Source organism: Nomia melanderi, chromosome 1 (assembly GCF_051020985.1).
Source record: "Nomia melanderi isolate GNS246 chromosome 1, iyNomMela1, whole genome shotgun sequence".
NCBI classification, from domain to species: Eukaryota; Metazoa; Arthropoda; class Insecta; order Hymenoptera; family Halictidae; genus Nomia; species Nomia melanderi.
This window is the reverse complement of record NC_134999.1, coordinates 16,340,353-16,355,680: the sequence shown is the minus strand read 5'-3', so window position 1 is coordinate 16,355,680 and position 15,328 is coordinate 16,340,353. Positions and strand designations below refer to the sequence as shown.

Genomic DNA, 15,328 nt, shown 5'->3' with positions numbered 1-15,328 from the left:
TATCAGTAAAACGTAAATAACACGTAGTCATTATTGAAATTGGTTTGCATTTTCTATTAAAATATTTTAATAAATATTATTTTCATTTGAAAATGTTTTAAAGTTGAACATGCAAGTTGAATAACAATTACGTTGCAATATTGAAAAAAATTTCAAAAAACGCCCTATGACGTTGTAAGTCTACAGGGTGTGCATAAATTATCTAGTGAACCAATTATTCGGAGTACAACACCTGAAGCCTATAAATGGGCTTGTCTCAACATTTGCTCTAGCTGGCAAGCAATGTTTAGTTTATTAAAACATCAAAGAACGCACCAATGGCAGTCGGTCGTGTAGTATAGATTTTCAGAAGATCGACAGACGCGAGCCTGCGCCAGTCGTGTTGCGAGCTTCCCATCGCCACCACGCTGTTCGACCAATCATGTTCAATGCTCCGTGTTTCCCTTATTTTCAGTAATTTTAAGGTCATGGGTAAAAGGTTTTGCATTATTTAAGCACTTGCCGAAAGATCATCTTGTTTACAATAATAACAGCTTCACTGTTGCTGAAAATATGAAACATTTAACCTTTCCGATCAATACGTTACTCCTCAGATGAATCAACGTGAAATATAGCAATGACTAGAGACGATAAATTACGCGAATTAATCTATTCTTTAATTTAAAAAATTATCAAGCATACTTAATAAAGAAAAACAAACAAAATTCGTGAGATAGATCATTTTGTCTAATTTATAATAAACGTAATTACTCGAAAAATTAAATTTAATATAATTTAATAAAATTCAATTATCCTTTTATCGTATAGACGTATATAAGACGGCAGAATGCCGGTAGTAAATTTTTCCAATCGATTCGTATACGTTTAATCGCATTTAATGACACGTTAATCCGAGGACTTTGCTCGCGAGGTTGCACGCAGGCTCTCGAGATGGTGGCTACGATCCTGGCCCGCACGCATCGTGACTGAAATGTGTAGTGACAGTCGGTGGCTAACAGCACGCTCCAGCACGCTTCAGCACGCTGGAAAATTTTCGTGCGGTGTGTTCCGACAATTAGTGCATCACGATTATTCAGATAATTCGATTTTACGTTTTATCCCATTGATACGAAATCGTGGCCTCCGACTAATTAACCGCATGCAAGCTCGCCTCAGATGTACCGTTGAAGTGATCACAGTGGCCTTATTGTACCTACACGCAAAAACATTCGAAAAGGTAAACTGATTGTTCAGTGCCTTCACGAACATATATGTGCATTTCATGAACATTGAATGTAGCGTTCTATTGTGACCATTTCCATCAGTGTAACACACTATACAAATATTGTTTACTATTCATTGCCATTATCGAGTAGTTTCAACGATTAATTTGAAAGAAGGAACGCCAGGTCGTCGGTTCATCAGACACAACAATAACGTAAGTAAAGTAAATAATGATTATCGTGCTCCTATGTTTATACGTTTCTTGTTGTTGAAGTATACAAATATAAATATTAATGACTCGTACTCTTCCATTTTACGTAATGAGTAATCGGTAACGAGTTATGGCGCTATTTACGTTCTTGCACGTGTCATATTCAACTTATTTAATGGCAACACTTTTTCGAATTTGCATTTTAAATCTTTTCACCTGTGTCGCACGCGTTAGAACGACGCTCCCAGTTTCAGTAGATGGAATTTGTCGTGCAATATATTTGAAAGGAGCACGTTTTTTATAAGACTAGATCTGCCATTTTTTCCGGTAATCCTTTCTATACATTCTCATAAGATTTTCGACTTGTCATTGAAGATTTATTGTAGTATTATTGGAATACGAATTTACATTGATTAAATATATCCTTTAAAAAAATTTCTTTTTATTGAGAAGTATTTATTAACAGTAGTAAATATATTTAAAACTGTTCTGTATATTTTGTTGATATATTTCGAAGGTAACGCAGACATTTTATTTTACACGTGAACTTATGGACCTGATTCGTATTTGTGTACGAAAGAGTAATTCAGTTGATTCGTAGCTATAAGCGTTTCCTGAGTGAGTAATTAACGTGGATAAATGTATCTATAGAATGCAAAATCGATCTAAATTGAAGAATACGGTCTTCGTACGTTACTAGTGAATATCTACAAGGTGACTCGTGTAACTTCAACCAAGCATATCTCTTGTCTGTTATTAGAAGAAACTATTCCAGGAAAAAGATGAACGTGTTAGAAATGACTACACGCACACTACGATATTTTTTCACGAGTACAGCAATGCACGTGCATTTTACAATTATATTGTTTTTTTTAACGGTAACAAACATTTTTCTTCGCACAGGTCCACTCTTCTCGTTCTGCATAAAGAAGTATCAAGGGAAGGTAAAAATGATTAATCTGTGAAATATTTTAAATAACTTTTTTTATTAATCAGTAATTATGTTTTATACCAATTACAAATCTTCTTTCAATAAATGAAAGTATTTTCGTTTACTTGAATTAAAGGGTAAACGAAAATATTCTTGTGTTCTTTTTTTTATAAAAGAATATTGAACTTTGTAGTAAATCTTCAAGACTGCTTAAATCAGTTTGTTTCTACTGACTCTTTAAATTTTAATCTGATATGTTTCTTAAACAGTTAAGCTAGATTAAAGATCAATAATTTAATAGCAATATGTACTTTATTTAATAATAATTAATAGCTAATTGGGGTTATCTAAATTTATTACTATTCTATATTTAATACACGGTAAGAAATTATGATCAGGATTCAAATTAAAATCAGAATGAAGGAAAAAAATGAATATTAATTCAGGTTTGGAAGCGGATGGGAAAGGTTAAAAAGATTCTTAAGAAGATATTTTATGGTAATTCATTATGCATCGTCGACGATGAAATGTTTACATATTCATATCCGCTTTTTTGTTATGAACATAACGAAGACGTGACGGAAGCGTTTCAACATTGTCATGAAATGTTTGTGCGTATTTTTTGATAAAGATACTTATTTCGAATATTTCACGAACTTATCATTTTTTTGCCATTGTACGTTAATATATCTGTTTTCAAAGAAAGACACGTTTTCCTCCTGGAAAATAATAAAAATGTGAAATGTGTATGCATTAATGTACTTACTTGGGGATGAAGCATATTCCCGAGAAGAAAAATTTGAAAATGTAATTCTTTTCAAGGAATTCATTGTTCTCCAATAAAATTCTTTTCTAATTAAGTTTGAATAACACACACGACTTATCACTGTTATCTGAATCAGTCTGAATAATAATGCTTTCTTTAGCAAAAACAAGTTGAAGATTTCAATACTGTCAGGGAAAATTGTTAAAAAAATATTATGATACATTGTATCGCTTCATTTTATGAAGTGGTAACCTCTGTATTAACATTTATCTTTCCAGGGTTAAATTATCCGACATTTTGAACATAAAATACAAAATTAGATATTCATTTTACCGATATACAGCATTTACTAATTTTAACAACTGATCGGTCACAAAGTAAAGGTAAACAAATCTGACGATAAATTTTTCTCGATGAATAAAGAACAAAGACAAGATTTGAGAAGCTCATTAATCGGACAATATAAGAATTTATATAAAGTCACACGAACGAAAGAAATTACAGAATTCTACATTATTTGATAATAAAATTTAAGTGTACACTCAATTTTTTAAGTAGCTATACATTCCAATTTGTACTACGATAGGTTTTGTAATAGAGCAGTGCTGCGGTCAAATATAATCGCGTCGTTAGATGAATTATCGTGCAAATGGTCGCATTCAAGTTGTACATGTCGTCGTATGATAAATTATAACGTTTTTGGACTCTGTTGTTTAATAACACGGTATAATATACATTTTTGGTTTAGTCGTTCTTTACTTGGCCAATTTTGAACCGAAAATGCAAAAACTTTTCGAATTATAGAGATGAAACATATTCGTGAGAATAAAACTAAAAATGAGTTAATAAACATGGCTTTTAAAATTCAGCTCGTCAACCAAAGACAAGAAAAGTATTGTATTTATTCTTACTGTTACAAAAATATTCAAAATGTCTTAAATATCATCAAATTATAGAGAACGTTTCGCAGATATTAGCCCTAGATATCGAATAAATTAATATTTTTAACGTACAAACCCTAGAATATTAGCTGCTATCTCTCAACCGTTCCTATAAAAAATATTCTCAAACATAAAAGTTTCAAAGTCGTTGGATCGATTTTTTTTTGTTTTTAATTCTAAGTTATGACGATAGAAATACAAAAATTCATACATTTTTCTTTTAAAATTGAATTATCCAACAAATGACATTTTTTGATCATGATTAAAAATATGTCACATGATGTTAACAATTGTCAGCAACTCTTCGACGAACCAAAAGAAGAAAATTCTATTATTGCAATTGTCACAGTACATTTTCTTCGCAACATACTCAAGTTCATTTTAGTCTTAACAAATTTCAAAGGAATTTTGTATTCGTTGCAAACGCACATTTTCTTTAAACCAAAAACACTAATATCGAAATCTGTAATCCTTCACTTTGGCCTATGTGGAACGAATGGCATCGATTTATGTTAAATCCAGCTAGAAATCTTCACCAATTTGACGTAAACAATTCCATCACTGCAATTTCCACAGTATATTCTCTTTGCAACATGCTCCTCAAGTTCATTTTGTTGTTACCAATTTACATAATGAACATTTTGCATTCGTTGCAAACGCACATTTGCTTTGAAGCTAAAACATTGAATAATATCAAAATAATCTTCCACCTTGACCTATGTGCAACGAATGGCATCGATTTTTATGAAATCGAGCTAGGAATCTTTACGACGAATCTCGTTGGTCGCTAAAGCAGTTAAACGGTTAATGTAGTCAGTTCCAACGCAAAACGAGTTGTGTTTTACAGAGGAGGAAACGAACATTTGTTTCCAGAGATATGGAAGAGTTGGTAGGTGTAAATGGCGTGAAGGATGCTAACGGAGAAGACGATAGGATTTACTACGACTTAAACGGCGAGGGTGATGCAGATAGTTCCACGACACCGCACAACGTTGATCCTCATCGAGATCGTAAGTTTGAATTGAATCTGTATGAAATTTCTCGTAAGTTTCAAAAAACTAATTTCACTTATCGTTTAGAATCACGCATTATGGTGCTACTGTCCACTCCATAGAAGTTAACCCTTTGCACCGTTAATGCCATTCACAATCGCTAGTTTGATTTGACATATACAATTATAAAATTCGATAATATATTTCTCTTAAAAACTCTGAAGTTGCATCTATTGAGACGTTAATGCAATTACTCTGAAATATTCAAATAAAATAATTCTATCCATTGATTTGTTATTTCTATTTAATAGAATTGGTAGTTTAACGTACATTTCATTAGAAAATAATGATTATATGTAGCGAAAAGACCTTCGAGTGCAAAGGATTAATGCTGCAAAGGAAAATGTACCGAAAATGGTGGCCCTAACTTTTTCAGTGGAGATTGTAAGTCGTCAAACTTCAATATCGTATTCTACATCGAAGTAACTTTCTCCACTTCTAGAAACAGTTAGCATATGGTGCCGAAGTTCGTCTTATTTCGGAGCCACCCTGTATTCCCTCGCGCATACAAAGTAAAGTTTCATTTACCATCGTGGTAACCTTCGCATGGCGCCGACAGTAGCACGCACATGCTATTCACCAGTGACACTGTTGGTCCACTTCAGCATCAGATACATATACATTGCGAAAAGTCTAAATAAAGTATTCTGGGAAAGTGAGACGAATCATCGTTGCATATGCGACTTATTTGAACGGAATGCGACTGCGAACATTTTTACTTGAACAATGTTAAGCTTCCAAGATTAAATGCCCGAAAGTGGGAAAGTAAAGGATTCCCATAAAACATAGAATTCTCTGGGATTAAATCGATTAGACGATCGGGAATATTGTAAACAACTTTTCTGAGTATAACAAAAATCAATTATCGATGGTAAGTTACTATTTCGCAAGGATTATATTATGGGAACTATATCGGGTCATCCTATAAATAATCCTTAATATTCGTATACTTTTATTTTAAGAAACTGAGATAAACCAGACTTCTTTTTTCATCTGAAACATATAACACTTCATTGCCTGTAGATTATCTGTCTGCACGTTATAATTAGATTAAAGAAAAGTTTGGGTTGTTTGAATTTTTGAAGATGATAGAACTGTTAGAACAGATTCGTCGCAATATTCGTGTCATATCTTTCTCTGTATTTCGTGTGCGCTGCCTCTTCGCGGAGCAGAGGCTCCCAGTTGAAACAGCAACGAACGTGGGCGTTATTGATTGCTCTTATGCGTTCGTCCATGCTTATCCATATTCATTTGGATTTATTTATGTTCGCATTGTGCGTACATGCTCGTTCGTGTTTGTCTGTTTGGCCATGAGGTGTATTCATAGAGAGACAGTACTTCTGCCGCTACTTCAATTTTCCACTTCTAGGTTTCGTGACCTTGAAGCTACGACCTGTGGATAACATTGTTGTTTTCGCACGGAAATACAGGATACTTTGTAATTAATACATTTAATGCTACAACAACTGAGCAGTTAAATTGACTTTTTAAAATTCCTTTATAGAAACTCCGAGGGTGTATCTATTGAGATGATAATTGATTTAAAATTTACTTCGCATATTGCTAAATCTGTTTCCTTAATAATTCCTCAGAGAAACATCTGTTGTCTTTTCAATAATTGCAGAAAGAAAAGTCAGGTAGTTTTACTGTTAATAAATATTTGATCCTTCTGTTTTGTTTTCATCTACATCTTTAACGAAAAATTCTTCGTTTCGAACAACAGGTCGTTACAAGACTAATATTTTGAAACAGATTCTCGAATTTTCATCCCTGTTTTAACGTTAGAAATTTGCGGTAATCAGTTTAAGGTTTTATTCATTTTCAATGGTAACAAGTATTAGAAAAGTGGAAAATTTGCTGATCATGACTGTGTTAGTATCTTCGGTTAGTCGGTAGATGAAACGGGAAAGAAGACTGAGTTATCGTAAATGGTTCAATGTTTTTTTTAGAGGGATTTATTAAAAATTTATAGTCGAATAAGGGAGTTGAAGGTGTCCTTCAGCCAAACCGAGTCGAGAATGGACCGTTCGATACTTATCAAAGAGAAAACATTTCTTGCCAAGTTTCAACCCTTATCTCGATCTGCGGGGTAGTAACAGAAAAGACTGGGTTATTTATTTTCATTGCATTTTGATTATTCAGCCGCAACGAAAAATTCTGGGAAAAATTTAGTAATGTTACTGAGGTAAATATTTAGGGATTTTTCTCCACTTTTTAAAATGGAAATTTCAGTTGCAATAAATTAAAAGCGCGAAGATGTTGAAAATGCGAATGTTATATTGTATAGAAGTGATATGCATTGGAACTATTGTTCCCAAGATTCTTTTGTTTTTTGGTAGGATACGCTGTAACTAAAAAAATAAAGATACAATTTTTCATTATTTTTTTCTTGAAGAAGTAGCTTGCAATTTGGAGCAATAAATTTTTGAACACTTCTTATTCTGCTGCGGATGGGTATATGAATTTAAAATGTTAATGCTTAACGAATTAAATTTGCATATTACTGCGAAACCACTGCGGTAATTTTGGACGTGAATTCGGAATGAAACGAGACTCGTTTAAACCAAATTCTTTTAAATTACAGTAATATTCTATTTTTTTTCAATTTCTACTAAATGAAAGAAAAGAAAATTACACAAAAATTATTGCATTTTTTATTTAGATACTATTTCCTTTTATTCCTCTTCGCTTTAAATTCCGTGAGGGTTACGTGAAAATAAAAGATAGCGCCATGAAATCACGTTTTGTAGTCAATCATTAAAAGACTTATATTTGTGTTCCACCGACAAACAGCATTTTCTATAAAAGCTATAACAACTAACTGTTTACATAAATAAAACAAAGCTTGTATGGTTTTACGTAATCCTCTTTAGGAAACACAGCTTCGACCACCAACAATAAAAAAGAACAATGTGAACTTATTCTATGAACTATTGTATGTATATCACAAATATGACAATAAATTAAACCACGTGTCAGTAACAATTAGAATTGTAGTAATAATAATACAGTAAAATCTCCAAAGTGGTTCAAATAATTAATTTAACCATACATAGTACATAAAAACCAATGTCTCATTAGTTCGAACAATCGAGATTCCATTATGTTAATATCAAAGATTAATTTCCTCAACAAGGTACCATCTTCAATCTATCAAAACTTCAAGTGTTCTCATTTCGTAATTTTTCTCATTTCATAATTTAAAAAATAAACCCACTGGCGGTTACCAAGCCTGTTAAGTGGCCATTATCTGTAAACTTTTTACAACACTCCTCAAACCTTTTCACCGCATTTCCAACCGCAACCACATAAAGCCTAGAAACCCTGCTTTTGTAGCTGGTCATCGCTAGAGACGAGCTACGCGTGCCTGCCAATAAAGCTGAAGAGGCTTGTCCATTGAGTGATTCGATCCTTCAAGCCAGGAGCAGTTTCAGCCTGTTCCGCACTCTCAATTTCATCGTATTTTATTATTGAGTGAAAGCTCCTCGCGCGCAAATCCCCAGCAGCGCCACGCATGTTCTAGGTCAGCTCTGGAATCTCCCCCGAGCAAATAAAAATGGAATAAAGTAAATGATCGAATAGAAAGAAATGACAAACTGGAGGCCACCGTGAACCTTTCAAGGAAATGTATTTCAGTATATTACTTTTTTAATCAGTGCACTTATTTATTTGAAAATAGCAAATTATTCAAGTCCTATGAAAAACGACTATGATTTCACCTTGTCACCGGTGACCACCAATCAAATGGAATCATTGTAATTTACTTGATTAAACGATGATCATTTGAAAACATTTCCATATTATTAACCCCTTAACGCACAGTTTTTTTGAAAAAGACCGGCCAAAAAAAATCAATTTTGATATGCTGCGCTTTTATTCCATGAAGAAAGGCTATATTTTATTCTTGAATAAATAAGTGTTATAGCTTACAATCCCATGTAAATGATAAATATCAATAAAACGATTTTTTTTCTTTGCTTTCACATTGTTATTTTCACAGTTTGGCCTGTTTAGCGCGCTCGAATTAACTCGAGCGTACAAGTTAAGGGGTTAATGTATTATAGACAGACACGGAGTAATAATAATGCAATTTAATTAAATCATTTGATATTATATTTTTGTTATCTTAATATTTTGTTCTGTGAAAAAGACACTGTGACGATATCAAGCAGAGAAGCGGTTTTATCTTCGTCCTCATTGGCTCATTGTCATGTGACCGGCGACGAGAGGTATACAATTTGACCAATCGAAGCACGGTATAACTTTCATCGTTTGTGTCTATATTTTATGTTGCTCGCGTTCATAAGTTCTATCAAATAAAGGAAACATCCACCCTCCGTAACGTCTCGCCCGTCTAAACCAACGAATTTATACACAGAAAAATATATTTCCTCGAAAAACGTTATCCAACCTGTTTGATCGAACAAAAACTTCATTTCCATGTATACACACTTTCTAAAATCCCACATTTACATATCTGCACACACAAAAAGCAATTTATTTTCACGCAAAATTCATATCTACCTCCACAGACGTAACAGTGAATAAATTTCACATATTTACCGTTAATATTAAAATAACGGGCGATACTCATGTACACGAGCAGGAGGTTCATCTACAGCTTCGTATTCATGAAATCATAGGTCCACTTCCAACAACAACATTTATCTCGCGATCGAATCGACGAACGATTGAACGCTAAGAGTCAACGTGTACAGCTTTATTATGAAGCGTACGTGTTCCTGTTGTTACAATTCGCGTCAATACTGAACGGCCGACGTTTTCGAAAATTGGCAAAGAGCCGACATCTTTGTTGCTCACGACGTCACTGTCTTCCCTTCTCGAACTGAATAGTATTTTTGCCACCGTACGAAGGTTTCCCGGCCGCCCGTGCACAGTTTGCTAGGCCGCCCGTAAGTTTCGGGTACGTGAATAGAAACAAGACGACTCCGTGTCCATTTTATGACGGTGAATCTGTCTTCGTTGGCGATCAACGTTCGTCCCGTTTGTTTTCCGACGTTCCGAATCCTCGTCAGAGCAGTTTCGTTAGCGCCAGTTCGCGAATCGTGGCCACCTTCGACGACCTAATTCGCCGCGCAGCAACACCTTCGCGAACTATGAACATTGGAATCAGTTTTTCCACCGATTTCGTTGTGTTCGTAGCGAAGAGGGTATCCGTGTGTCGGCCGCAGAAGGTTTCCGAACAATATTCGTTCAAGTGTTAAGCGGAGCAATTAGCACGTGCGTGTCATAACGTTGAATAGGTACGTAACTATAGTTAGACCGACGTCAGACCATTAAGCTCGGTTATTAGCGACAGAGCGGTGCGGTCAAGATTAAAGTTGGTGGTTTCGCACGGAGACGCAGGGAACTAGCGAAACGCAGAAACGTTTCTGACAACCGTCGCGATACGGGCATCGGTATCGTTCGTCGTTGTTTCGTTGTTTGTGCGTTGTTCGAAGTGGCACGTGATCACTCGCGAACCGAGCAATGTCGAGCAGAGGCGTCAACTCGATGGAGAATGATCTCTACCTTTGCTTGAGAGTACCGAATTTTCTTATCGACCCTGAAGATCAAGGTAAACGTGTTCCGTTGTTCGTGCATGTGGGATAGTTTGTTTTTTTTTTTATCGTTGTTTAACTTTGTTGTAATCTATGCAGATTGAGGTAGCTGAAGGTTTGAAATGGAAAGTTGCCAATTTAAGAGACGTTTTATAAGTTTATGGGGTGACTACTTTAACATTTCCCTTTGTAATTTAAACGGGAAGTATAAACTACAAACGCTTGGTTAAAATGATTTCACTGTTAATCGTGAGAATGCAAGCTTTAAGGTTACATCTTTTTAGAATTTAATTTTTGAGCTGTTTTAAATGATCAGTTTAATAACTGTATATGTTTATAAGAGGAATTGCTGAAATTTCGTTAACAGAGTTTATTTAAAGCCAACTACAGCATAATTTGAGTTGCACTACAACTTTGAAGTAGTTTAAATATTTTGGAACATTTATTTGGATATTTGGAAAGAGGGAATTGTTTCTAGTTGAGAACAACGATGCTCTTCAGTTACTGGTTCGTGCCTCTTCATGTGCTTATTGTCAGGATAAGGGTGGAAATCGAGAAACACCGAGAATGAACGAAATGTGATCGGTGTTGAATGTAATCTTATTCGATTATTAAATATAAGATAATAAGTATTAATAATAAATAATAATAAATAAATCAAATTCAGATAAAATTATATTGTTTAAAAATTACCGTATACAGAAATATTTATATAATAGTATTCACTGTTCTATATAATACCAAGGCACGTTCAAATAAACACGTATTTATTTTAGTTTCAAAACTATTTAAGTCTTGAAATAAGTGAAAGATAACGAAACGCTTATCAATGTAATGTACATATATTCGTAAAAATAAAAATTTGAAAAATAATGAGTTAAACTTAGTTTCATTTAAAAAATGGCGTTTATTTTCTATTGCAATCTAATTTTCTATTTCTATTGTAATAATATTTTCTTATTACAATGTTGAAATCAATACATACAAATATTCTAAGAAGATAAGTCCAAATAACATGAAGTATGTTGCTTATGGAAGCTAAGTTAATTATACTAAAAGGTTATTAAGTTAAAAGATATTCTGATTTTAATAAGTTTCTACATTTATACAGAAGGACGTAGTTCTGAATATGTACTTTAGAAGCTAAAGCTTTTAGTATTGTCATTCCGTAACATTGAAATTGTACATAGAAAATTTTAAATTATAATTCAAGTATGAATTAATATATGCATAAATAATACAAGTTATCTAATAAGAATGGAACCTAAAATGTTTTCATTGCTTTCGCTAACACGAAAGGGAGAAATATTCGTTTTGCAGAAAAATGTTAATAATAAGAAGTATTCTTTTCGAAATCACATTTATCGAAACTTCAAGTTCGTTTGGTATTATTTATATTTATTACACTTTTTTTTTAATCCAGTGATATATTTTCAATTGCATCTTTAAATGACTTATCTTGCATATGCAAAATTTTTGATAAATATCAGGACATCAAAAATAAATAAAGAACAATTTTGCTCATATTTTTTTTTTATTTTTTTATTTTAACCCCGACCAACAGGGCTGCATATCAGGTTGCCAGCAAAAGCGTTTGAAAGTCAAACGAAAGATAATTACGAGTAAACTTAAAAATTGTGCTGTAATGACAATGTTGCCTATATTTATGCTAAAAGCTTATTTTATATTCAAACCTCTATGTTCATCAATTTAATGTATCCAAAGATAATTTTCGATCCACTAAATGCATCAGCTCTTCAGATAAATATTCAAGCAACAGATGGAAAACAGAAGATTAACCTCCAATTACAATAGATAATTGATAACAATAGTAAACAGAAAACCTGATGCTCCAGATATCATACGAAATCATTGCCGCTTAAAGATAAAATAGAAAGTGTATGTTTATTGTTATTGCTTCGTATGAAGTTCATTAATTGTAAGAATGAACTATTTAAGCCAATACACGTTTTTGCTTGTTGGTCCGAGAATTTTTGCCATCAAATATGATATCTTATCAGTAGATTAAACGGCTCACGTTTTGGTATCTAGCGCTGCATTGTATCTCTGCGACCACAACACTGTGTGGCAGAAACAGTGTTATTTTCCGTAAGAATAAATCATGGCAAACCATTGTTTAATGGGAGCAGAAGTTTAGTGCAAACGGTTCTCGGGCTAAATTGTTTGAAGTCATATATTATTCCACTGAAAAATGTTTTGAAGTGTCTTGAATCATTTCTAGTGTACACAAGTGATACTTATCAGGTGCAAAGTGTTTCGCAAATTTTTGTTTTGGCATTTTATGTTACGTTTCGTTGTTGTTCTGAAGAATTTACCGTGCGAATTGGTGAAATTTCTATTTCAGTTCACAATTTCTTCGAATATCTATAGAATTACTGCGTGGTTAACGTATGTAAATATCTGGCAAGTAGTTTGAAGAATTCCCGGTATTTCTAGTGATTAACGTGTCCAGTCATGCCCCAATCAACGCGGAAATTCTATCTCAAGAAAGGTGAGACACCGGTTGCTATTTATAGCGGTTTGTAATTTGCAAGGACCTGACAGCCACTGATTTTTGACTGAATATTATTTCAAGAATTACTTTACATCGAATTTCAGTGGTTTATAGCTACAATAATATTTGATATGCATTTTTTTTGTAGATCATCATTTAACACAAAGGGTGTTTTTAAAGGTAGTAGCGAGGAATATGTTTGGTTAAATACTTTTTAAAAATCATTGGAATTAAATTTTTATATAAACAATGTATGTATAGAACTATACTGTGTACCAGGATTTTTATATGTATATACTTACATACTTATACGATTTGTAGAAAAGTATATGTAAAATATTTTTCGCCGATTTTTCTATTAAAGTATTATAAATATTTGGTGTATTCATTGTTAATGGATAATATCTTTGAATTATTAAGAAAACGAAGGGACACGCATTTATATAAAAATTTTCACACGCGAGACTAACTATATCGATCTCATGCGAAATAGGTTAATGATTTTTCTGTGATGCGAACGCGTAAGGGAAAGTTGCACAAAAAGGAAACAAATGAAAAATGGAATGGAATATTCGAATACAAGTATTTTCTTAAGATATTTAAAAAACCGGTTAATACAACTACTAGTATAGTCTGTTTACTTCAAACAAATATTCCATGCAGTTTTATTCGAATACCGGTTTTAAAAACCTCTCTTACATAAACCACGACATTTCCAATGTTCTCAAATATTTCTAGAAATTTCTACCTCTGTAGTGTTTCAACTGATAATAATAATCTCTTAATCCGTTGCACTCGGGAGTTTTTCGCTAGAAATATTTTAACATTTTCTGATCAGGCAGAGAGGATATTTTGTGCAACTAACTCGAAGAGAAATCATATGTACATCGAGGGACAAAGCTGTTTTATTTTAATATTTCTAAAATTTATGCATTATACGTAGTATAATATTAAATATCAAATTTTATAGTTTCACTGTGTGAAATCAGGTAGTGAATGGGAGTCACCTCTCGAGTGCAAAGAGTTAGTAAAATATAATACTATACACGAAAAAAATCTTCAAACAATCTCATTTTTACTGTTGCTATATGTATTAACCTTTTATACTGCACATGGTAATAAAAAACGCCGGAAATCAGATGCTGATTTAACCCTTAACCCTTTAACCCTAATTTTTATGGTATCTCTAGTGAAAATGAAAAATGCTATAACATTCCTTCGATCTTTTATTTTCCTTCTCAGTACAAAATTTGGATGTGCGGAAAATCGAATAATTCTAGGGTAGTTTCTTTGATTCGTTAAAATATTTGATATTATAACTGGTGCAATATTGGAGCCTACAGAGTTCAAAGGCTTAACCCTCTATAGGCTCCTGTGATTTTGTTGATGTATTTAATTTCTTACCGCAAAATAATAAATGGAATTCAATAATTAATCTACGTAAACTTTTATACAAACAGGGGTGAATGAACGTTATCGTAACTTTAAGGTTACAAAATATATTCGTTTTAATGAAATCATTAAAACTATCGAATACATTGTTAATTTGAATTTATAGGTTCATGTTTATTCATTTCACGCTGCATTAATGTTGTTATAGCCGTGAGAAAAGATTCAGTTCATAGAGGGTTAAATACGTTCTTTTGGAACAGCTTCACAATCTTTGTGCATCAACGGCGGTATTCAGAAACCAGGCTGTTGGTAGTGAAGAGTGCGTAGGACACGGTGGCGTGCATGTGGGCGCGCGCGCGAGTACATATTCCACGATCTCTACCAAGTGGCAACTCCACACTACAGTTAGTGTATTCGATACTAGCGACCAGTTAACGTGGTCAGTGCCCTCTGAAGTATAAACTAGGCGCGTCTTGTTGATTTTACAGTTACCGAGATTTATTGTGTATCATATTTTCATAATACATCAGTGTCGGTTCCCATTTAACGGAAGACAAAGTGCCTGACGCGTCTGTGCTCTTTACAACGTCGTCGAACCAGGGGAAAGTGTATTTCAGAACGTGTAAACGGTGGTATACATGATTCATCAGAGTTTCCCTCGATTTTCGAAATGTCGATCGTCTGCTTTCGGTTACTGCGCCTCAGTTAAGTGAAATCGTTCAACGCGATCGCGCCTTGACCGATAATAGTGTATTT

General features: G+C 33.5%; 1 protein-coding gene across 9 annotated transcripts in view; it reads left to right on the top strand.

Moving 5' to 3' along the window:
- Positions 1–948: 948 nt before the first annotated feature.
- The window catches only part of AMPdeam (AMP deaminase), a 47,175-nt gene continuing 32,795 nt past the window's right edge, over positions 949–15,328 (top strand). For 2 of the 9 annotated variants that reach the window (XM_031982578.2, XM_031982574.2), the window contains exon 1: positions 14,948–15,204. Coding sequence is in view for 6 of the 9 variants with exons in the window: in XM_031982573.2 (XP_031838433.1) it covers positions 4,930–5,062 (133 nt within the window). In the remaining 3 variants the exon portion in view is untranslated. Of the gene's footprint in view, positions 1,418–4,925; positions 5,063–10,532; positions 10,683–12,980; positions 13,178–14,947; positions 15,205–15,328 lie in introns of those variants that run through there. The other 7 variants (XM_031982571.2, XM_031982570.2, XM_031982573.2 and 4 more) reach the window with 7 other exon arrangements.